At 37.5% G+C, this 25,527-nt stretch overlaps 2 protein-coding genes across 10 annotated transcripts in view; one reads left to right on the forward strand and one right to left on the reverse strand.

The window, feature by feature from the left end:
• The window catches only part of LOC105482679 (zinc finger ZZ-type containing 3), a 124,612-nt gene extending 106,981 nt beyond the window's left edge, over window positions 1-17,631 (forward strand). For all 8 annotated transcript variants that reach the window (XM_071090913.1, XM_071090910.1, XM_071090907.1 and 5 more), the window contains 7 exons: window positions 157-228; window positions 1,563-1,664; window positions 2,331-2,426; window positions 5,077-5,229; window positions 12,698-12,832; window positions 14,904-15,004; window positions 15,301-17,631. In XM_071090913.1, the coding sequence (XP_070947014.1) occupies window positions 157-228; window positions 1,563-1,664; window positions 2,331-2,426; window positions 5,077-5,229; window positions 12,698-12,832; window positions 14,904-15,004; window positions 15,301-15,445 (804 nt within the window). In that variant the 3' untranslated portion in view covers window positions 15,446-17,631. The remainder of the gene's footprint in view (window positions 1-156; window positions 229-1,562; window positions 1,665-2,330; window positions 2,427-5,076; window positions 5,230-12,697; window positions 12,833-14,903; window positions 15,005-15,300) is intronic.
• A 3,694-nt stretch (window positions 17,632-21,325) lies between these two features.
• Window positions 21,326-25,527, reverse strand: part of LOC105482680 (adenylate kinase 5) — a 292,348-nt gene continuing 288,146 nt past the window's right edge. For both annotated transcript variants that reach the window (XM_011742912.3, XM_011742910.3), the window contains exon 14: window positions 21,326-22,443. In XM_011742912.3, the coding sequence (XP_011741214.1) occupies window positions 22,375-22,443 (69 nt within the window). In that variant the 3' untranslated portion in view covers window positions 21,326-22,374. The remainder of the gene's footprint in view (window positions 22,444-25,527) is intronic.

Consider the following 25,527-nt stretch of genomic DNA (forward strand, 5'->3'; position numbering starts at 1 on the left):
TGTAAACAGTAAAAACAAAAAGCATATATATTAAAAAAAATTTACTCAAATATTTCGAAATTAATTTAAAAATTCCACAATTTGTGTGTTATTTGGCTATATCACAGGTTAGATGTTGTTATTTTCTCTCTGACAAAAGCCTTGTCTTACGTGCAGATGATAAGAGGACGCCTGTGTGATGATACCAAACCTGAAACATTTAACCAATTGTGGACTGTTGAAGAACAGGTAATAGATATTTCAAAATTGTGTAGGCTTAAAAAATAAAAGTAAACAGTTAATATTACAGTCAATATTATGAGGCTTACGCCTGTAATCCCAGCACTTTGGGAGGCTGATGTGGGTGGATCACTTGAAGTCAGGAGTTCAAGACCAACCTGGCCAACATGGTGAAACCCTGTCTCTACTAAAAATACAAAAATTAGTTGGGCGTGATGGCGTGTGCATATATAATCCCAGCTACTCGGGAGGCTGAGGCAGGAGAATTGCTTGAACACAGGAGGCAGAGGTTGCGTTGAGCCAGGATCGTGCCACTGCACTCCAGGCTGGGCAACAGAGTGAGACTCCATCTCAAAAAGAAAAGAGTCCATATTTTGAGTCAGGTATATATTGTTGTTTGTGATACCTGTTAACCATGAGTTTTAAATATTTAGACTTATTTTTGTATACCTTTTTGCATACTTCAAGAATTTTGGATTTTCAGAATGTGTAAACTCTTGTTTGGGGATAATTTTAAAAGAAAGAACCTGGGTTTTGAGATGGCAGTAGAAGTGGATGGAATAAAATAGATGTTTTTGTAATGTAGCTTTGGGAGAGAGAAAAATCTGAGGCCAGTAAAACTGAGCTTCAAAGTGCATTCTTATTTTTGTTGTCAAAGGGAGATGAAGAAGCCAGTCAGCGTTGGCATACAGCTAACATTTTTTTTGGCTAATGGCTAGGGTTGTTAGTGGGTGAAGTTTGAGGCACATCTTTGTCTCATATGGTTATTAACCCCACAGCTATACATTTAGCAGTTTATAAAAAGCTTTGGGAAATCTTTATTTATTTCAAGCATCCAGATTTTTCTGCATCTTCTGCAACTATGAGAAGATATAGGAGACAAGAAGGAATATTAAAATCAAATATTTGAATAAAGGACCACACAAAAGAAGGAAAAGCTTCTTTTAATAGTTGAAATTTAAGTGAATTTACACGTTTTTGTTAAAACAGTAAGGGGAAAGACATAGTCTAGTAAGAAAAGATGGTCAGTGGAAATCACTAAAATGTGTAATCTACCAATTTGTTTACTTATTTTCTGTTTTCTTATGAGATCTTTTTACTTACGTGAATAGAAAACTTTTGTAAACTCTTTCATAAGTTTATTCTCTAATTTCATTGTTCCCTGTGAAGTCTTAAGTTTCTAACTAGAAATTTTTCCTACCATGAGGGTTTCTAATAATGTAACCCCCAAAGGTGGGAGAGAGTATTACACTTAGAAATGAAATGTGAATGTATTTATTTAGAAATACAGTATTTAAAATTAAATACATATTTTCTTAAATTTGGTCTTGGGTATGGCTTAGAAAAAACTGGAACAGCTACTCATCAAATACCCTCCTGAAGAAGTAGAATCTCGACGGTGGCAGAAGATAGCAGATGAATTGGGCAACAGGACAGCAAAACAGGTAATTGAGGAGATGACTGCAGATTGCTGGCATGCTTTTGGTAGTTTTTTAATAAAGGAGAATAATGCTGACATTGGGCGATCTGCCATAACACTTTCAGCTACAGAGTGCTGTAGTATGTGTTGTTGTTTTTTTTTTTTTTTTAAATTGTATATATTTTTGTTGATTTCAGAAACAAGTAACTTGAGATACTTCTGCTTTGGAGCATTACGAAATATTAAAAAATGAACATAGAATGGACTTAGTTTCTCTTGAATGCTTACTAAGTATACTAATTGTAAACTTTTTGGTTATACTGTGCAAACAGGTTTGTTTCATTGCCTTAGTATTCCCTGGTTGTCTTTCTAAAAATGTATCTTGCAGTTTACTCCTTCATATTCCCATCTATATTAATAGATGTGTTTTTATACTACAGACGCAAGTGTTCATAAGTTGAAATATGTGTTTAGCTTTAGAATCAAATTTAAATTTACTTGAATAATTTTTGTTTGGCCTAGATTTTAAAATATATGTGTATTTGGTGACAGTTTATTGTTATTTTTAGATTCTTGATGAGTATTGAATTCTTAGCATTCATTAGATACTCATGTACGTTTTAGTTTTTAAAAACAACTCAGGTATTGTACGTCATCTCATTGTGTTAAGAGACTTGTCATGTTTCTTTAGGTTGCCAGCCGAGTACAGAAGTATTTCATAAAGCTAACGAAAGCTGGCATTCCAGTACCAGGCAGAACACCAAACTTATATATATACTCCAAAAAGGTAAAAGAAAATACATGAAAGTAAACTGTAGATTAAATTTATTAAAGAATGACTATGTAAAAATGTACACATTTGACAGAATAGTGTTGCTGTATTTTAAAACTTCTGTTCATTCTAAGCATTTCCTTATATTGTGCATAAATGCAGGGTAAGGACTCCATTATTGCTACTCAGTGAAATTCTGTGAGCTTTAATGATTCTTCATTATTTTCTTAGGAGTAATATGAATGAGTGCTACTTGAAAGATTTTAGATTCAAAATATGTTAGAAAGGGCTTTGTGAGGGTAAAGTTTTTAGGATATTTGATTATTTAATAAATACAATCAATTTCTGTTTTGTAGATAATGCTGTATAAATCCAAGAATAGAAAGGTTTATTATATTCTAAAGCCAGGCACAGTGGTGTGCACCTGTTGCCCCAGCTACTTGGGAGGCTGAGGCACGAGGAACACTTGAGGCCAGGAGTTCGAGTCCAACTTAGGCAACATAGAGAGGTCCCATGTCTTTAAAAAAATAAAATATTTTATTTAATCCTTACTACAATTCTTGAAGTATAAATAGTCTTACCATCTTCACTTTACTGACATAATATTAATAGCTGTTATATTGAGGGTCTCTGAGCCAGACTCTACTGTTCTAAAACCTTTTATTAGATAAGGAAACTGGGCCCTCGGGTATGTTGAGTGAATTATCTGGTCACTTAGCTGCTAAGTCTGGGAACCACTGATTCTCTCTCATTCTGGTGCCACGCTTTTTCTACTATTCTCTGTTGCCTTCTACGGTGGAGAAGCTACTGTTTCTTTCCCAAACAGGACACTACATTAAAATGTAGCCAGTTTCGGCCTGGCACGGTGGCCTGTAATCCCAGCACTATGGGAGGCCGAGTTCAGTAGATCACGAGGTCAGGACCAGTCTGACCAATATGGTGAAACCCCATCTCTATTAAGAATACAAAAATTAGCCGGGCATGGTGGCACACACCTGCAGTCCCAGCTACCCGGGAGGCTGAGGCAAAAGAATCGTTTGAACGTGGGAGGTGGAGGTTGTAGTGAGCCGAGATTGCGTCACTGCACTTCAGCATTGGTGACAGAGGGAGATTCTGTTTCAAAAAAAAAAAAAAAAAAAAGGCCAGTTTCTTGTAATAGCAAAAAATAAAGACACCTAATTGGCTGTTTTAAGTTTCCTTAGTAAGTTATCCTGGTACTTTCCCCTCCCCACCACTGCCATCTTTCTCATAAAGAGAAGCTAAGAGTATATCTAGTGCTGTTACCCTTCCATACTGAAGCTATTTAATGTACTTTTACATTAAGAATATTGTCTATACAGTTTCATGTTTTACACATTTAAAAAAAAATTTTTTTTAACCAAGCTTTGGAAGCTTGTTTTAATTTGCCAATTGTTTTAAATGTTTTGGATTTCCCACCAAATATAGCATAACCTGTGCTAGATATGTAGAGTTCATCCTATAACTGTGGAATATCGGAACCTTATGTTAATCAGTGTTTAATGTAAGAGTTCTAATTTTCATGGTTAATTTCTAAGCTAACGTTATAGATGTGTTGTAACCATATGTTTTCATAGTTAACACTGGATAATGATAACAAAAGGAATACTGGAGAACCTACATGTGTTTTTTTCCCTTAGGTGTACTGTATTTTGGCTGTGAAGATCTAGTACAGCTATATTTACAATGATTGCTTGCCATGGTTAAAGTTTAAATCTGGAAGCAGGTGAAATGATGGTTCTCCGTGTAGCTGAGGGTGTTCTTTGTGACTGTGCTATTGATCAAGACAGGCAGGCAGCATAGTGGTAGAAAGTGAGAATTTGGGCACCACACAGGCCTAGTTTATAATCCTTGTTCTACCACTATCTAGCTGCAACACACTGAACAAGAAACCTAACTTCCCTGTCCTCAGTTTTCTCATCTTTAAATTAGAGATGATGATAACTACTTTATAGGAATGTTGTAAGGATTAAATGACATTAGCATAGAGTAAACTTGTCCAACCCATGGCCCACATACCACCTGTAGCCCAGAACAGCTTTGAATGTGGCCCAGGACAGATTGATAAACTTTCTTAAAACATTACAATAGTTTCTTCTTTTTTTTTAGTGTTAGTGTATTTTATGTGTGGCCCAAGACAATTCCTTTTCTAATGTAGCCCAGGGAAGCCAAAGATTGGACACCCCTGGCATAGAATAAGCAGTCAATCAATGTTAGATAAGTATTTTCAGATATTCATAATGTTATAGATATTTTCCTTTTATTGGGTAGTTTTATTCCTGGCATAGGCCACTTCATCCTCTCTGATCTTCTATAAGATGATCATAAGAGTTCAGTGCAGCCAGCATTTGACTGCCAAGAGTATGATAAATGCTGGGGATACAAATATAAGCTAGATACTGAGCATGTGGTTCATTTTACCATTGTTGGAGTATTTCCCCTACATTTAAAAGAAATTTTTTTAAGGCTAGTTATGCTTAAAATTAAACACAGAAAGCATAGAGAAAGCAACAACATAAGAGTATGCTAAAGGATAGAGTGAAATTCTTCTGATAGACTTGTTGGAAGTAACATTTGTATTTTTTATATTTCTGATTCTTGTAATGATTTTTCACTGTCCCAATTAAAAATTTGTTTTCTTATTTAGTCTTCAACAAGCAGACGACAGCACCCTCTTAATAAGCATCTCTTTAAGCCTTCCACTTTCATGACTTCCCATGAACCACCAGTGTATATGGATGAAGATGATGACCGATCTTGTTTTCATAGCCACATGAGCACTGCTGTTGAAGATGCATCAGTAAGTTACCTATGTAGTTATTATACACATCAAGGTATAGAAGAGAGTAGGATTTTCTAATTATTCCACTCTTCAGAGAATGTTGGTTTCTTTTAATGAACAAGTCACATGTATAGTTTTTAAGTAATGTGCTTTTGTGAGGAAAATTTCAAACATATACAAAAATACAATAGTATAATGAACCTTAACAATTATCAACCTGAGGCTACCTTATTTTAATCTCTACTCCCTCCCTACCCACCTCAACTCTGCTCTGGATTATTTGGGAGCAAGTCCCAGATACTACACAACATAATTTTCATATTTATAAAAGGTAATTTATTATATAGTGAAATGTATAGTCACCGTTCATTATTTTTTTTCTAATTTGTTCATTCAGGTTTGGATCCAAATAAAGCCCATAAGCCACAATAGGTTCATTCTCCCTCTTTCACTTTCCTTTTTTCCCCTCTCACAATGTTTTTGTTGAAGAACTGGTTCATTTGTCCTGTAGAATTTTCTAGTATGGATTTTATTGATTATATCTTCTTCTTGTCATTTAATCTGTTCCTCTGTTTTCTGAACTTCCTGTAAATTCATAGTAGGTCAAGAGCATTGATGAGATTCAGATGTATTTGTTTGTTAGGGTGGGCAGGACTACTTCAGGTTTACTTGTGTCAGCCTGGTTGTCTCTTTTTTTGGCATAACAGCCACTGATCATTGCCTAGATCGATTAATTCATTAGATGTTACAGAATAGTGATTATGCTATCATTTTTTCATTTACTTGATGGACTATTTTATAAAGTAATCCCCCTGCCCCCCAGTCAACTATTTGGTTACTCTGAGGTACATATAGATAATTGCTCGATTCTCCCTTTATTTTCTTTTTCTTTTTCTTTTTTTTAGACAAAGTCTCGCTCTGTTGCCCAGGCTGGAGTGCAGTGGTGCGATCTCAGCTCACTGCAGCCTCTGCCTTCCAGGTTCAAATGATTCTCTTGCCTCAGCCTCCTGAGTAGCTGAGACTACAGGCGTGTGCCACCATGCCCAGCTAATTTTTGTATTTTCAGTAGAGGCTGGGGTTCACCATGTTGGCCAGGATGGTCTCGATCTCCTGACCTCGTGATCCGCCTGCCTCGGCCTCCCAAAGTGCTGAGATTATAGGCATGAGCCACCATGCCTGACCTATTTTCTGGTTTTTAAAATAATGAGTTCATTTTGTCATATCCTTCAAAGATGACCAATGAGGTTTAAAAATTTTTTTGTATTCTTATAAACTATTGGCCGTAAATGTATTTAATGTAGTTCAATTCATTGATGTTACTGCCTTTGTTAGTGTTCAAACTGGCCCATTTTTGGATAGTTGTAGCCTCTTTAAATTGGCTTCTAAGTTCTTTTGATAAGACTCTAATAGTGTTTAATAGCTTCTTTAATACCCGTTTTAACAAGGAAAATCCAGGCTTATCTTGTATATTTCCTGCCTCAGTCCCAGAGTCAGTCCTTCTTTTTACTGGGAAATGGTATTTAGAGACTATATCCTGACTGTAGTAATGTTACTTGCTGTTGGGTTCACCATTGTTTCTAGGCCTGTTAATGGACAGAGCTGGGAAATATGATACATTTTTATTTTATTTAAGGATGAAAGACATCATTAAGTTCATATTTTAATTTCAAATTCAATTTAAGAACTCTAGGACTTTTATCTACCCTAATTGATCTTAAATATGTATCTCCTTTCTCCAGGTTAAAAGTCACAGTTCTCACTTCCTTTGTCTCACACTGCTCAGAACAATCTCAGAATATATTAATAACCAACACTACTATTAATACGGTTCCTGAAAACAGTTTGTTTTTCAGTTCTTTATTTTGTCTTTTATATATATATATCCCTCTACAGAAGTAAAGTCAAATTGGTTTTTAAATTATCTTGGAATAAATAATTCCTCTCAGTTGTTGCCATAGTTGGATATTAATTCACTTTATTTACTTTACATATATAGGGATTTCTTTTTGTTGCTGTTAATATTTTTTATTATTTTACTATTCCTGAAATTACTTTCTCAATATTTAACCGGATTCTGATTCCTTGACTAAAGGACATAAAGATTACCCTATATCTTCCTTAATACTCTGATTATATAGAATTGGAAAAGGATATTTTAATGAAAAGTTATCAAATAAAAAGTAAGCTCCTTTGTTCTTTTTTTTTTTTTTTTTTTTTTTTGAGACGGAGTCTCGCTCTGTCACCCAGGCTGGAGTGCAGTGGCCGGATCTCAGCTCACTGCAAGCTCCGCCTCCCGGGTTCACGCCATTCTCCTGCCTCAGCCTCCCGAGTAGCTGGGACTACAGGCGCCTGCCACCTCGCCCGGCTAAGTTTTTGTATTTTTAGTAGAGACGGGGTTTCACTGTGTTACCCAGGATGGTCTCGATCTCCTGACCTCGTGATCCGCCCGTCTCGGCCTCCCAAAGTGCTGGGATTACAGGCTTGAGCCACCGCGCCCGGCCTGCTCCTTTGTTCTATAGCTAGATTAATCAAATACTGATTGTATACTTTGATATCAAACCACCTTAATAACTGTATTCATAAAAATTTTTTAATTTCCTTTTAAACCTGTCTTTTGAAAAATGACTATCTGCTGTGTCTTAAACATTAGCATTTATGTATAATTTCATACTTTGTGATGATTAGATTTGTACATCTGAGAAATGTTTATTTAAATTTACTATTAGGCTTTGCTAGGGGTTAGATACATAGTTATGAACAAAATATGTCTGATCTTTGTGCTCATAAATTGTAGTCTTGTGGGAGAAGATAAATGTGTAATCACATCAGTAAATTACACATTTAAAAAAGTGCCTCAGACCGGGCACTGTGGCTCATGCCTGTAATCCCAGCACTTTGGGAGGCTGAGACGGGCCGATCTCCTGAGGTCGGGAGTTCAAGACCAGCCTGGCCAACATGGTAAAACTTCGTCTCTACTAAAAAAAAAAAAAAAAAAAAAAAAAAAAAAAAAAAAAAAATTAGCCGGGCATGGTGGCGCGTGCCTGTAATCTCAGCTACTCAGGAGGCTGAGGCGGGAGAATTGCCTGAACCTGGGAGGTGGAGGTTGCCAGGAGCTGGGATTGCGGCTCTGCACTCCAGTCTGGGCAACAGGAGCAAAAGCTCCATCTCCAAAAAAATAAATTAAAAAGTGCTTCAAAGGAAAAATAGATGCTAACATAATTATTTAAGAGGTACTTAATTTAGATTGAGAGTTTCAGGGGAAGACCTGAGAGGGTGACAGTGAAGATGGTACTTGAAGTATGGATAAAAATTGGCCAGATGAGGAGTGGTGGTGGAGTACTTAAAAGAAGTACAGTTTGGCTCGGCGTGGTGGCTCACAACCGTAGTCCTAGTACCGTTGGAAGCTGAGGCAGGAGGATCACTTGAGCCTTAGAGTTCAGGACCAGCCTGGGCAGCATATCGAGACCCCATCTCTACAAAAAAGAAAAAAGAAAAAATTATTAGCCTGGCATGGTGGTGCATTCCTGAAGTCCCATCTACTCAAGAGGCTGAGATGGGAGGATTACTTGAGCCTGGAAGATTGGGCCTGCAGTGAACCTGGATGATGCCACTGCATTCCAGCCTGGGCGACAGAGGGAGACTCTGTCTTAAAAAAACAAAAACAAAAAGGCCAGGCACGGTGTCTCATACCTGTCATCCCAGCACTTTGGGAGGCTGAGGCGGGCAGATCATGAGGTCAAGTGTTGGAGACCAACCTGGCCAACATGGTGAAACTCCGTCTCTACTAAAAATACAAAAATTAGCCGGGCATGGTGGCGCATGCTTGTAGTCCCAGCTACTTGGGAGGCTGAGGCAGGAGGATCGCTTGAACCCAGGAGGCAGAGGTTTGCAGTGAGCCGAGATCGTGCCACTGCACTCCAGCCTGGGAGACAGAGTGAGATTCTGTCTCAAAAAACAAAACAAAACAAAAAAACCCAAAACCCTCAGAAAAACCCACAAAAAAACAAAACCCAAAGGTACAGTTTGACAAATTGGCAAAATACAGTAGAGTGGATTGTATTTGATGTAATTTTTGTTGTTATTGAGTTTATTTATTTATTTAAAAATGAGTGCCAGTTGAAATTATTCTGATCACTTTAAAATAGCTACTCAAAATGTATATTTATGAAGCATCTTTTGGAAAAATTTATAGATTTTAGTTTCTCTTTTCAAAAAGCAATAGCCAGAGCAATTATTTATATGTTATTTACTCTGTGGGTTCAAAATCTGTATACAGTTTTAGCTCCATTTGATATTAGTCCCCTTTAAGTAAGTTTAAAGTGATTATGATTAGGAAATCTATGAGGTTTAAAAAATTTTTTGTTTTAATTATGGTAAAATACACATAACATGAAATTTACCATCCTCACCATTTTTATAGTATAGAGTTCAGCAGTGCTACATACAGTCACATTATTGTGCAGCCAGTCTCCAGAGCTCTCAGCTTACCTGACTCAAACTCTGTACCTATTAAACATCTCCCCAACACCCCTCTTTCTAGCCTCTGGCAATCATTATTCTGCTTTCTGTATCTATAAATTTGACTACTCTGCATTCCTCAAATAAGTGGAAGCATATAGTATTTGTCCTTTTGTGACTGGCTTGTTTCACCCAGCATATGCTCTTCAGGGTTCATCCATTTTGTAGCATGTATCACAATTTCCTTTTTAAGGCTGCATTATATTCCATTGTATGCCACATTTTTATCCATTCATTTGTTGATGGATACTTGGGTTGCTTCCGCCTTTTGGCTATTGTGAATAATGCTACTGTGGACATGGGTATACAAATATCCTGCTTTCAGTTCTTTTGGGAAGTATAATTGCTAGATTGTATAGTAATTTTATGTTAAACTTTTTGAGGAACCACCATATACTGTTTTCCATAGGAGCTGTACCATTTACATTCTCACCAGCAGTGCACAAGGATTCCAGTTTATTTACATCCTTGCCAACATCGGTTATTTTTTGTTTTCTTTTTTTAGTAGTAGCCACCTACTAGGTGTGAGGTGATTTAACTTTTCTTAACCTTAGCCTTGCTGATCACATGTAATCATATCCTTAGCATTTAAATGCAAATTTAAAAATTAAAAGTGTTTACACTCTTTGCATTTGCAAAATACCTGAATTAAGTAAATTTCATTGTGACATTTCTTACTATATTATCTAATTATTTGGGTCACTTATTTATTAGTGTATAGCATTACTTTTGTTGTCTTTCTCAGTGGTGACACAGGATGGTAATAATCATCTAACATCTTTAGTTGACAAGAATTTGAAATGGATAGTGGGGACAGGCGCAGTGGCTTGTGCTGTAATCCCAGCAATAAGTGAGGCCTAGAGGAACAAATCGCTTGAGCCCAGAAGTTCGATACCAGCTTGAGCAACATGACGAAACCCATTTCTACACACACACACACACACACACACACACACACACAAATTAGCCAGGCTTGGTGGTGTGCACCTGTCATCCCAGCTACTCAGGAGGCTGAGGTGGGAGAATCGCTTGAGCTTTGGAGGTTAAGGTTGCAGGGAATCCCACCATTGCACTCCAGTCTGGGTGACAGAAACCCTCTCTCAAAACAAAAACAAAACAAAGCAAAAAAACAGGAAAAAGTGGGAGATAGATCGATGAAGTGTGAAATTGTAAAGAATCTTTTACTCAGCTGAAGACTTTGGACTTGATGCTGTAAATAGGAAACCATTGGGAACTTTTAAGTAATAGTAGGGGCAAAGGAGGGGGTGGATACTAGAGGACCGATTTGAGAGAGATTGTAGAAGATATTAAGAAATGACAGGATTTGTTACATTCGATATAAAATGGAGTGAAAAACTGAGGATAACACTTAGATTTCTGACTTGGGCTGCTTTGTGTAAGCTTTTGTTTTCTTGATGTAAAATAACATAGCACTTAATACCTAATGTAGCAGGAGGAATGGGTGGGGTAGGGCTTGTCTGGTCCAGGATTGGGAATTTACAGAACATGGATCAGAGAATTGCGGATGCTTTTAGGAAATTAGTGAGCATGGGATCAGTCATGAGTAGCAAAGGAAAGAAATGGATCCTGGGTGGCAGAGCACAAATGAATTGGGAGAATAGGAAGCAGAATAGTGATTAGAAATTTCAATGAGGTTAAAAAAAAAGCTGATTATTTGGGGTGAGAATATGAGAGAAGTAGGAATAACAGTGGAGGTAGGAAATCTAAGCTTAATATTTTGGATGTAAAATACTTAGAGTTGAAGGCAAGGTCCAAGGTATGGCTGTTGGAATGGGAGACTCTGAGAAGGAATGAAGATGAAGATCATTTCAGTAGAATCAGTCTAAGATTAGAGGCCAGAAATAGCGAGTTGGGCATCTGTGATAATCTTGAAGTTGTCTAGGATGATGAACCACAGTGTTGTCAGCAATTTTAAATAGACGAATTTTGCATGTTAACATTTTTGAGTAGAAAACTGCTGTCAATTGGGAGGTGGGGGATGGTCCTGAACATATGTATCTAAAAGTTCGGAATCATAAAGAGACTTTATACCTTGAAGACCAGTTTATTAAGGGATACTTCAATTTAATATATTATTTTTAAATTTTGAGACGGAGTCTCGCTCTGTCTCCCAGGCTGGAGTGCAGTGGCATAGTCTTGGCTCACTGCAACCTCCGCTTCCCAGGTACAAGCAATTCTCCTGCCTCAGCTTCCCGAGTAGCTGGGATTATAGGCGCGTGCCACTGTGCCCAGCTAATTTTTGTATTTTTAGTATAGACGGGCTTTTGCCATGTTGGCCAGGCTGGTCTTGAACTCCTGACCTAAAGTGGTCTGCCCACCTCGGCCTCCCAAAGTGCTGGGATTATAGGCGTGAGCCACCGCACCTAGCCTGCTTAATTCATTTATATAGTTTTTACTGTTTATTTCTTTTACAGTCTATTGTAAATAGTCATCTTTGTAACTCAGTTCATCCTGTTGAGTAAAAGAGAAGTGTTCTACTTTGATCATTGGGAGTACAGAGCAAAACACAAGAGCAGAGATTGGTTTGTTTATTATTGAGAAAGTGTCATGTTTACAGGAGCAAATGTAAGAACCTGTTAGATTGGAGAAGAGAAACTTCCTTAAATGAGGGAGAAGTAGATTACAGGTCACTCAGGTAACCGTGAAAATGTAAAGATGGGATTGGGTTTGCAATAGTGTGTAACAGAGGTGAGAATCATGGCCGTGCTTCCCTTTTACCTGCATTGAAGTAGTCTGCTACAATTCAGAATTACTATTGTGTTTAAAGAAAAGTCCTCCAAAAGCATTAGTGGAAAATACTGCTAATAGCAGCACTAATTTTCTATGAGTACTAAAAGGTATTTTAAAAATGAAAAATATCAGTAGAAAAATATTCTGTATCAGTATTTCTTACCCTTAATTCATTTTCATTACCAAACCAACATTTTTATTTTGTTTTTTTTGATAGGATGACGAAAGTATTCCTATTATGTATAGGAATTTACCTGAATATAAAGAACTATTACAGTTTAAAAAGTTAAAGAAGCAGAAACTTCAGCAAATGCAAGCTGAAAGTGGATTTGTGCAACATGTGGGCTTTAAGGTAAGTTCTACTTAATTTTAGTATTCATTTAATTTTATTTTTTAATTTATTTAGAGACAGAGTCTTGCTCTGTTGCCCAGGCTAGAGTGCAGTGGCATGATCTCAGCTCACCGCAACCTCTGCCTCCTGGGTTCAAGTGATTCTTATGCCTCAGCCATCCAAGTAGCTGGGATTACAGGTGTGCGCCACTACGCCCAGCTAATTTTTGTATTTTTAGTAGAGATGGGGTTTCACCATGTTGGCCAGGCTGGAGTATTCATTTAATTTAAAAGGGTGATAAGAGTTAAAGTGGTTTCTGTAGTGTTAAACTCCAGAATTGCTAAGCATGTAGGAAAAAAGTTTATCTTTTATCCCATTCATTTATACAAAGTAGTGGTGCCATCGTTCCTGATGTGAAGAGTGTATTAGTGAAGACAAACATACAGGTAGCTATCAATTGAGGTAAAATGTGAGGCGCTTTTATTTAGCTGTTTCTCTTTTTGTTGCTGTTGTCCATGGATCAGAAATGGGGTTTTTTTCCCCTTTCTGATTGAGAGGCTAATAGAAATACATATACTTATTCCGCAGAATTTTGTAACACACATTATGTTCCAGGCACTTTGCTAAGTGCTAGAGATTCAGCAGTAAACAAGACAGACTCAGTTCTTGCCCTTATGTTGTTTTCATTCTCATAAGGTATTTAGAGAAGTTAAACAAAATAGTTGAGTGTGGCTAGAGTACATACTAGAGAGTAGTTAGAGGCTGCTTGCACCGCCTTGGAAATTTTGCCAAGGAACTCACACTATCCTGAGGTTGTGGGGGAACCATTGAATGATTTTAAGCAGAAAGTAACATGAAATTTACGTTTTGAAAAGATCATTCTAGTTACTTAAACTATTGGGGGTGATGATCTTTAGGAAAGCAGTGGGTTTGAAACTGACCAGCTTTTCCCCTCATCATTTTGGCCATAGTATGGAAACTTAATTAGAGGAAGGCAAGACTAGAGTCAAGGAAACCGGTTAGAGATTCTTTTGATAATTTAGACAAAAGATGAGGGTGTCCTGAACTTGACTGGTGGCCATGGAAATAAAGATTGGCAAGCTTGAGAAGCCTTTAGGCATTAGAGTTGACTTGGTTGGACTGGAGGAAGTAATAATGAGACCATAAACTTGGTGGTGGTGGTGGGTAGACAGGAAAGTATTGATGTGTGCTGTGACTGGTAAACCAAATTGAAAACAAAGTTGTACCTTTGATCCTCTAGAGTAGGCAGTAATCATACTATATTAAATGATTTTCCCTCTTGATCTTTCAGTGACCCTACTTCTCCATTAGAGATTTTCCTAACTGGCAGCTCTGGCCTTTCAAAAAGAAACTTGCTTCCCTTCTCCTAATTTTGCTGCAAAACCCAGCCATGGCTTGTTTGCCAGTCTGGCAGCCACTATAGTTGACCAGATGATCAAAGAAACTAGAAATGATATATCCTTTGATTTCCAAAAGTGCACAGAATACTCTGAGGACTATCATGATGCCACCACGCTGAAAAAGAGCCAGATCTGCCTTTTTCACCTGATGGGCATTGGTTATTAGGAGTCTTTAGGCTTTGGAGAGTGATTCAATAAGATAAAATTTAGACAGAATTTTACTGTTGCCTGCGTTCCTGTCAGCCAAGAGAACCTGTTAAAACAATTCTGTATCATATTTGGATAGTTTTAACTATGGTATTAACTCTCTGTTTCTCAACCATAGTCATCATACAGTGGTCTGAGGTACCTTTCAAGTAGATGGTTACAAATAACAAAACCACCCAAGTTGAAGATGATTTACTTTTAAAAATTTTTAAATAAATTTAAGCTGATTGAAGATTATCCCTTCTAATGTTCCTCTCACGCATACCTTGATGTTGAGTGGATGGAATTTTACCTAGTTTGCTAGAAATTATCTCTGACATATAACCATTTGTGTGGTATATTACTGTCCTGTGCATGGAGAGATAGGAGAAGATGTCTATGTGCACATCGTATGTTTCCTTGTGGAGAATAAAAAGTCGTGGAACAGTATAATTTAATACATTTTCTCTCTGAATCTGTTATAGTGTGATAACTGTGGCATAGAACCCATCCAGGGTGTTCGATGGCATTGCCAGGATTGTCCTCCAGAAATGTCTTTGGATTTCTGTGATTCTTGTTCAGACTGGTAAGTATTTTCTTCATTGTCAGTCTTCAACTTAGACAAGAAAAGAGCTTCTCAGCCATTAGTGAATTTGATTTCCAAACATAGAAAATATTAATAGTCACACTTAGTGAATTAAACTTTGTTGTTCTAGGCAATTAATTTTTTCCTGTAATCATACCACATATCAGGTAACTTTGCATTAGAGATTTTGATAGATTAATGGATTTAAACAGGGAGAGCTGTGAGGAAGCTTTGTAATACACAGACTAAAATGCATCCAATACCTTGTAATGATATGTGTCTTTTTTTCTTTGCAGCCTACATGAAACAGATATTCACAAGGAAGATCACCAATTAGAACCTATTTATAGGTCAGAGACATTCTTAGACAGAGACTACTGTGTGTCTCAGGGCACCAGTTATAATTACCTTGACCCAAACTACTTTCCAGCAAACAGATGACATGGAAGAGAACATCATTTACTAGTCCTCTTCAACACATAGCAATGGTATCATTGTTAATTATGTGCACAGTTTGGAAAGATTCTCTGCTTTCCCAGAAATGACACTCACAGCATGAGAGCTTCCTGAGTGTTCTCGTCAAGTACAGCTCTGCACCGTTGTGGCTCTAGATCACTGTTCAGCAGCTGAACATTCCTGGTGAGCAAAGGGTTTCCCTGGTGAATTTTTCACCACCGCATTTTAGGTGGTGATCTTAAATGGGTGAAATGGAACGAGAGCACACATTAAAGAGAGAGTAAATTCCAAAGGTTTCAAAGAACTTGGTGATAAATATGATAATGAGAAGACAAAGTATTTATATTAAAACAGTTTAGTAGCCTTCAGTTTTGTGAAAATAGTTTTCAGCACAGAAACTCACTTCTTTAGACAAAGTTTTAACCAATGATGGTGTTTGCTTCTAGGATATACACTTTAAAGGAACTCACTGTCCCAGTGTTGGTCATTGATGGCCTTTAGTAAATTGGAGCTGCTTAATCATATTGATACCTAATTTCTTTTAACCACAATGAATTGTCCTTAATTACCAACAGTGAAGCACTACAGGAGGCAACTGTGGCACTGCTTCCTTAACCAGCTCATGGTGTGTGAATGTTAAAAAATTGTCACTCAGATATATTTTTAAATGTAATGTTATATAAGATGATCATGTGATGTGTACAAACTATGGTGAAAAGTGCCAGTGGTAGTAACTGTGTAAAGTCTCTAATTCACAACATTAATTCCTTTAAAATACACAGCCTTCTGCCTCTGTATTTGGAGTTGTCAGTACAACTCATCAAAGAAAACTGCCTAATATAAAAATCATATATATGGTAATAATTTCCCTCTTTTGTAGTCTGCACAAGATCCATAAAAGATTGTATTTTTATTACTATTTAAACAAGTGATTAAATTTAGTCTGCGCAGTGAGCAAGAGTTCACATGCATTCTTTTATACTGCTGGATTTTGTTGTGCATCATTTAAAACATTTTGTATGTTTCTTCTTATCTGTGTATACAGTATGTTCTTGAATGATCATTTGTCAGGAGAACTGTGAGAAATAAACTATGTGGATACTGTCTGTTTATATTATAGAATGTTTGTTGTGACTTCCTTTTGGTTAGATTTTGGATTTTTTTTTTTTTTAACCAGTGTTAAAACCAGAAATTGGTATTTTTAAAAATGGTTTGCTTCACATATTTAAGAGTTTTCTTTCCGTCATTTATGAAGAATAAGGAATATATTATGGAAAAGAGGGTGATCTTAAGCAACCCTGTAAAAGACGGTAATGTTTTTTACTCAGTGTGTGCCAAAACACTAAATTAAACTAGCTTACAAAAAGGAAACACAGACCATGGTTAAAGAAAAAGGCAGTTATTAATGCTGAGGTGTGAATACTAAAGTTGAAATTTTTTTTTCTAGTTGTGTCTCATGAAAATAAGCCCCCATGTATTTAAACAGATGGCTTTTGAAAAATCACCTTGTTTCCTGGAAATTATTATTAACTATAGGAAAAGATAGTATAAATATTCTAAGATTGATTGTTATATTTGACCCAACTTTTAGAATCACCTGTTTTTTCCTATTTTAAATCAAGGGAACATTATTTACTAGTTCTCTTCAGTACATAGCAGGGTACTAAAATCATACCCTGAATTGTTTTTTAATTGAGAAAAGTAATAAAATTTTAAATATAGAAATATGAGAATTTTAAAGTAATATATTGATTAAAGATCACTGATGATATAGATATAATATATCATAACAGAAGGAAAAGTAATGGACTTGAGCTTAACTTCTCACCCTGGAATTATTAGTGGGGTGAAGAGGGAAATCATTAGCATTCTGGGCATTTTTATATTAAATGGTTTGTGAATATGCCAGAAGATCTGCTTTCAACTTGTAATTAGACAGGATAGTAACACTTGATGGTAACTTCTATGTTTGTGTAGAAATAATACCAGTTAGTTTTGGAAAGCCATTCAGATCCATTCAAAAATTCCATAAAGTATGATGTATGCTTTGGAAGAGGGCTATGAGTGATACAATTGTTATATAAATGGAATAGACAAACCACTTGAATGCATTTTTCAAGGGCAAACATTTTTTGAGATTTTTGAGTAATAAAGAGGATTTTTCTGCTTGAGCAGAAGGTGTGTTTGTTTTGCATTTTTCAGCTCCAAGCAAATAGCCCCCAAGGTTTTAAAAGGCCCTGAAGTTCGGATAGTAGTAGGTAGTGTTTTGTTGTTGTTTTAATTTGAGAGTTGCAGGAATAATGGGCAGAGCTGTCATTTGCCAGTCGGCCACCATCTGCCTACAGAGAATTATTGGACTGAAAGCTAAAACAGACTGTAAAAGACCTACTTGCTAAAGCATTGCTTATTCAGTGGTATTCAGTAGATAAGATCTATTTCCTGATATATTGTGCTCAAGTTATTTGCACATCTTAAGAAACTTTTAATATCTAAAACCATTGCTGTAAGGTTTAGGCAGAGGAGGTTTCCTTTTGTGTGATGCATAATAATAATAGAAAACACTGATACAGTGTTTACTATGTGCCAAGCAAGCATATAATAACTAATTCTTAACTGTATGAGGCAGGTTCATTTATTATCCTGTTGTCATATGAGGAAATCTAGCCAGAGAGAAGTTAACTAACCTGCCCAAGGTCATATAGTTAGTAAAGCGGTGATGCTTGAATTTTAACCTAGACAGATTACTTCAGAGTCAGCGTCTGCCTTACTACCGTGTTTCCTGAGCAGGAATTTCCCCTTGTGTCAGGCAACACTAGGTGTTAGGAGTGGAGGTGTGCAGGTGTTGCCTTACATTCTGTTTTCCTGATGTCGTGTGCTTTCTAAGAGTACAGACCTGAGCATATGTCCAGGCTTGCAAAGTCTCAGGCGAAGCTGGGACTACAGCTTGTGTTTCCTGCCTCGGGTAGGATTTTCTTCTATGCATGTTGGGTGCTTCTCACTTAACCTAATAGTATGCCTTGTCTGTTTTCCCCCCTTCCCCTTTTTGTTTAAATTAATTCACAGAACACAAAAATTTGCTAGGTATGAGGAACATTTAAAAAAATGAAATAGAGAAAATGGTACATCACATGTAATAAAGATAGTTTTGTGAAATGTCTTTTTCAATCATATATATAAGTGTTGTGTGCTATATAAAACTATTTCTTATTGTGGATAATGAAGTTTGAAGCCTGTTGTTCATCTATGGATGCACTGGATGGGATTGGAAGTCTTCAGATTTCAGTAGGTTCTTCCACAAGCTTATGAAGACATTGTCCTGTTCAGGCTGTAAACTGTTTTTATTTCTTGATGAAAAGTGTTCTTCTATTTATGTGATCCCTTTTTTTCTACAGTTCATGTAGCTAGTTAACTAGACTTTTCAGAGTTATAATACATTTAGCTCCATGAGAACAGAGACCATCCATGTCTGTCTGTATCTCTAGGGCCTGGCATTTAATCGATTCTCAATAAATATGTGTTGGTTGTATGACCAACATTTTGGTGAGTTTACATTTTTTTTTCTCCAGGAACTTAAGAGACACCACCTATTACTGAGTGTGTCTGTGAGATCCTTAGAGGCCTTGCATCAGAAGGTCATCTTGACAGTGCTGTGAGAGGACGGGGGAATTGGATTCTATCTTACCCGAAGGCTGTGGTTCAACACTGGGTGGCAGACGTGGTTTTGGTTCTCTGTGGGGCCCTAGTATCTTGATTCTCTTCCATGTTTTTAAGAGTAATGTAATGAGGCTGGGCACAGTGGCTCACGTCTGTAATCCCAACACTTGGGGAGGCCAAGGCAGGTGAATTGCTTAAGCCCAGGAGTTGATCAAGACCAGCCTGGGCAACATGGCAAAACCCTGTCTTTACTAAAAATACAAAAAATTTAGCCGGGCATGGTGGCGCATGGCTGTAGTCTTAGCTACTCGGGAGGCTGAGGTTGGGGGATTACCTGAACTTGGGAAGTTGAGGCTGCAGTGAGCCAAGATGGTGCCATGGCATAATAGCCTGGGGGAGAACGCTGTCTCAAAAAAAAAAAAAAAAAAAAAAAGGTAATGGAAAGGACACTGGAGTGAAAATTCTGGGTCTTAGTCCCAGTCGTGGAAGTGAATCATTCAGTAAGTGTTTACAAAGAACTACCTTTCATTGCACGTTAGGAGCTAGTAAATGATTCGTGTGTCTTACTAACTTTTGTTTAATCCTCACAGTTCCTCTATGAGGTTCATTACTATTATGTTCTCCATTGTATACATGAGAAAACTGGAGGTGCAAAGAGTATGTTAAATATGTTAGCTCTCAATAGTAATTACTGTGTTTGGGACTGGAGATACCAAGCCGTGTCCTTATGGAGGTTATAATCTAATGCAGAAGACCAGCAATAAGTAAGTAAAATAAAAACTATTCATTGCAGGCAGGGATAAATGCTAAGAAGATAAATATGCTCAGAGAAAAATAATAATGGGAGAATGGCCAATCGTCTGCCATTTTAGATGGAATAAGCAGAGAAATCCTCTATTGGCCAGAGTAAATTCAAATAGAAACCAGAATGGAACAAGGGAATTTGCTGCATGAATAATCTGTAGGAAGAGGCAGAAGGATAGCAATAGCACACAGGCCCTGAGCCAGTAGACTGGCTTGTTCTGGCAACATAAGATGGCCAGAGTAGCTTAAGCCAAATGAGCAAGAGGAGAGTAGTACTTGATGGCATCAAAGAGGGCACAGGCCAGCTCAGATGTGGCCTTGAATACACATCATTGTAAAGGAGTTTAGATTATGTTCTGATGTCTTCTACATACACACACGTCTTTTGCTAGACAGAGACCTCTAAGGTCTTTTCCAGTATTAAAATCTTATGACTTTAAAGTAGTGATATCATTTCAAGCCATTCAAATCAGCAATGTGTTCTAGAGAAGAGTTGATTTGCACTTCTAGATACTCTTCAGGGGCAAAGCCGTTTACCTTTGCTAAATTTTTCAAGGTGGCTGTCAGCTGTAGCCGTAAGAGCCTGTAAAAGATGGTTGGACCTTTCTGCCCCTCTGCTGTCTCATTTTCCTTACCTATGCAGTCAGAGCTGTGCTGGGCATGGACTGTGTTTGCCAGTATATGGTATGTGTTTCAAGAATGTTAATCCCTACAAAGAGTCATTTTATGTTTTCTGGCACAACTGATGATTTTCTTCCTGTAACCTTTTTTTGTTTCCAGTTTGCTCAAGTACTTATGCTCCCCGATAGAGTGTGTGACAACTTGGGGTAGTAATAAAGTAAAGTATATGACAACTGTTGGAGTTGTGGGAACATGCCCCCTTTTGTTAATAGAGGCATAATTGTAACCAAAGAAATTTAATTTCTTCTTTAGCAAACACTGAGATTTCTGTTTCAGAATGAGTGCTAAAGAAAAAGGAAATATGAAAGTTACCATGTATCGTGGATACATTGAGTTCTCTCTGTAATAACTCAAAACTGATCTATAGCTAAAATTAAAAACATACAAGCGTATCGTAAATCTTGACTATGTCTGTGTTCACCTCTAATTCTGTTTGGAATAAGGCTTCAAATGCTTTCCAGAATGATGTGAGTTACAAATAAATAGAAAAAGAGTTATCCTGTCTTCCATTTATTTTATTTGTACATATCCATTTCAAGAAAAAAAGAGACTTAAAAAATACAATTCTATACCAGAAATGGATCCTTATCTGCACAACCATTGAAGAAAAAAAAATCATGCAAACTGAAACTATGTTTTTTTGTAGTGACTGAGTGGAAGATGCAGTTATTCCAGTAGAATATATAAGAAGCTCTGATTTTACAACTGATAGCACAAAAGAAAACCCAAACTTCACTGGTTTAATGCAAGGAAACACAATTTTGCATATGGGTATGACAAGGTTTGCAGACTTCTGGAAAGGGCCCATATGAAACAAACACAAGATTGAACACACCACTTACTGACATGCCCCTCCTACCCACATCAGGTTTGTTACGGTATTTTTTACTTGCTTGGAAACAAATAAATGGGTGACCATTTAAAATCAAAATTATACTTTGATATGTGCCCAATGAATGAAATTGCAAATATCTCATGCTTTTAAATTACTTTTGGTCATTGATATTAATTTGTAATTGCTGAAATGCATCACCATGTAGAGAAGAGACTAGGTTACACAATTTATCAGATTTGTTCCCTTAGCCATAATGACAGTATTCCAAAGTTCTTAAAAATAATAGAGAATGTTACTGATGACTAACGTGGGTTTTACCATCTTGGAAAAGCTATACAATTTCATATTTTAAAATTTCTGTCAAATTTTGCTTGATGCCTCTATATCATGTACAAGGCATTGTGTAATCAACTCACCTTATGGCTCTGAGCCACCAGAAGATGAGAGTTGACGAAACAGCCAGACACCAAAGGAAGATGGCCAGGGCTGTCCCCTGTGCCAGGGGCCTCCACTGGGGAACAGTATGTAAATCTTGGGGAGAGGAAGATGTGACTGGGAGTTAGGGATGCTTAATGAGAGGAGAACCAGATGATCAGGGTCTAGCAAGGCCTGTAATCACAACAGGCACAGACTGGTACTGCACCACTGTTTATGTACTGACTAGCTCTGAGTGTGGCCTGCATGATACAAAGTGTGTGTGCTGTGAGTGCAGACAGTTGTCTGGAGTGTGGAGAAGAGGTTGATAGTCCCAAATACACCATGCATGATTTCCAGATACCTCTCACACAGGTCTAGCTGGGAAGCAAACAGTGCTGTCAGGATTTAGGGGGTGGGGGAGTGGGGGCAGGGAGCACAAAAGGTTTAACTTGAAACATTGTGTTAAGGAATGAACTTTTTAATGTTTTTCTGTTTCCACTCTAACAAACATGCATTTTCGCCTTCAGAAAATAGAGTCAATAGCTGTGCAGAGTTGAAGAAAAACGTCCTCTGGTGTTCCCTCTGCATTTATCTATATTTAAAAGGGAAAAAAGAGAGTTAGTCTGAAATATTTGTAAATAAAATCATGTTTAATAATGAAAGATCACTATCAATTGCTCATAATTTGCTCTGCAAAATTTTAAAACACAAGAGCCCCCAAAACACAGAGAAAAAAGTGAAGAGTAGTGGTTTTAAAACTACATGTCTCAATTAAAACAACAATGAAGTACCACTACACATCTATTAGAATAGCCAAAATCCAAAGCACTGACACCACCAAATGCTGGTGAGGACATGGAGCAATAGGAACTCTCACTCATTGCTTGTGGGAGCACAAAACGGTACACCCACTTCAGAAGACACTGCAGTTTCTTAAACTGAACATACTGTTACCATACTTTTTAGCAGTTGCACTTCTTGGTGTTTTACCCAAATGGGCTGAAACCTGAGCATCTGCCCAAAAACCTGCATATGGATGTTGACAGCAACTTCATGCATAATTGACAAAACTTGGAAGCACCCAGGATGATCTTCAGCATTTTAATGGATGGATAAACTGATATATCCAGACGCACAGGGGAGTATTATTCAGTGCTAAACTTTATATTACTCAGTGATTCAGGCTTCTCTGAAGAGGGTACATATTGTTTGGTTCCAATTATATGACATTCTGGAAAAATAAAAACTGGAGACAGGTTTAAAAAGATCAGTGGTTGATGGGCAGAGGGCAGGTGGAGAAGAGAAGGTAGAGTACAGGATTTTTAGAGCAGTGTAACTAGTCTATGGGAACGCTGCTCAATTTTGCGGTGAACCTAAGACTTCTCTAAAAAGGAAGGCCTATTTAAAACAAGTCCCTAGGTAAAGCATTGCTATGGTCATGGAAAGACTTTGGAGTTACTTAAAATGAGACTTCTGAGTGTTCTGGTGCATTTGGGAATAGTAAGGAGATTGGGGCATGAGGGAGAGAGGTGTGGAGAAGAAAGCAAAAGGCTAGGACCACAGTGTGTAGGTGTGCTAAAGGCAAAGTCTGCTTGGAGACTGTTGACATGCCAGCCCAAGGAGGACATATCAAGGGAAGCTGATTTTCTGGGCACGAAAGTACTGCCCCTTCCCCTGTCCTAACATTGCACCGACCGCTGAGATTTGTTCCATTACACCTGTATTGTCTACGGAAAGTAAAGGCCTGGCCAAGCACAGGAAGCACGTGGGAGGCCAGGGGAATGCTGGTGGCGTGCATCAACTTCCACAAGTGTCACCCAGGTTACTTTGGTAAAGTTGGTTATGAGGCATTACCACTTAAAGAGAAACCAGGGCTTCTGCCCAACTCTCGACCTTGACAAATGTAGACCTTGGTCAGTCAAGAGACATGAGTCATCACACACTGACAAAAATAACAATAATAATAATAATAAATAAAACAGGTTGGAGCTGCTCCCATCATTGATGGAGTGCTATGGGCTACTGCAGAATTCTGAGGAAGGGAAACTTCCAAAGTAGCCTGCTGTCATGAAGGCCAAGTTCTTCAGCAGGAGAGCTGGGAGAAGACTAAGGATGTATATATAGGGGGAAGTAGGGAGGCTGTGTCATGGTGACTTGAAGCCACAAGGAGGGAGCTTAACTAAATGCTAACAAATGAAAAAAAAAAAAAAAAAGGAAAGGGTTGGTGATCTACGTGAGTCATGGGGTGGGTGGTAAACTTGCTAAAACACAGCTTTCCAGGCCATATCTGCAGAGGGTCTTGTTTGGTGGGTTTGGACTGGGTCTTTAATCTGTATATTTACCAAATTCTCCACATGATTTTGTTGTGGGCCATCTTGGAGCACACTTTGAGAAACACAAAGTTTTCAAACATACATTTTCAAGCACACTTTGAGACTCTTGTCTACCTATCCAAATCTTTGTGCAAACTAGTTTGCATTTTTCTACCCCTAGGGATTTCACTGCTTCCAGAGGTAGAATGAATTCTCAACACCATCAACAAAAAGAATGTTGCATGTTTAAATACTGGAGAAAATGGATACCACAATATTAATGGATACAACAATATTAATATAATGACTGTCATTCCCAAACTGGAAAAATCCTGTATGTCCATTAACAATAGATGGATAAATTGTGACATAGTCATATAATGGAATACTATAGTAATTAAAAGAAAAAGAACCACAGCTATTTCAACAACATGGATTAATTTCACAAGCTTGAGGGACACAAGCCAGTCTCAAGAATATGAATACAGTAGGGTTCAGTTTATATAAGGTTTAAAAAAAAAGCTATTTTGGTTAGGGATCCATACGTAGGCAATAAAGTCATAAAGATAGAAGCAAGGAAATGATTATCATGAAAGCCAGGATAGTAGTTACTTCTTGGGGAGAGGAAGGAAGCTGTGACAGGGGAGACATATGGGGAGGGTGGAGCTTCTGCAATTCTTTTCTATTTCTCGTCCTGCATGGTGGTTATATGAGTGTTCATTTTATTCCTCAAACTCTATATACTACTTTTATGCATTCCTGTATGTATGATATAGCCCACAATAAGGGAAAAATCAGTTTTTTAAAAGTTCTTTTCCCCTCTCATAAATATGTCATACTTTATCCTTACAGGAGACTCAAATACAGCAATCTGCAATTTGTCTGTCCAGCTAGAGGTTCTACATCTGGACGGTAGGGGCTTAGCCTTTGCCATGTTCATGGCCCCCACAGCACCTTGCTTATTGCTTTACTTCTTCCTCCTTTTCCTTTCAACCAACAAGCATTTCCTGGTTATCATCAATGTTTCGGAGTTACCAAGTTGAATGAGAAACAATGGTCCTGTTTTCCAAGAGCTCACGCTCAGTGGTAGAGATGAACATTCAACAGGAATTTACACTGTTAGGAGGTAAACACATGAGCTAAAGGGGCACCTTCCACAATGTTGGGAGGGCAGAGAAGCTTTCTGAGGAAAGTAATAGTTGTCATCATTTAAAATGATAAACATTACTAGTAATGGCAGAGAAATGCTTTTTAAATAACCAAAGTAATCCTGTCAATGATCTTAGAAGAGAAGTCTTGTTATCCCAGTTTTACAGATGATGAAACAGGGGCTCTGAAAGATGAATTAAATTTTTGAAGATAAT

The sequence above is a fragment of the Macaca nemestrina genome, chromosome 1, assembly GCF_043159975.1.
Source record: "Macaca nemestrina isolate mMacNem1 chromosome 1, mMacNem.hap1, whole genome shotgun sequence".
Classification (NCBI taxonomy): Eukaryota; Metazoa; Chordata; class Mammalia; order Primates; family Cercopithecidae; genus Macaca; species Macaca nemestrina.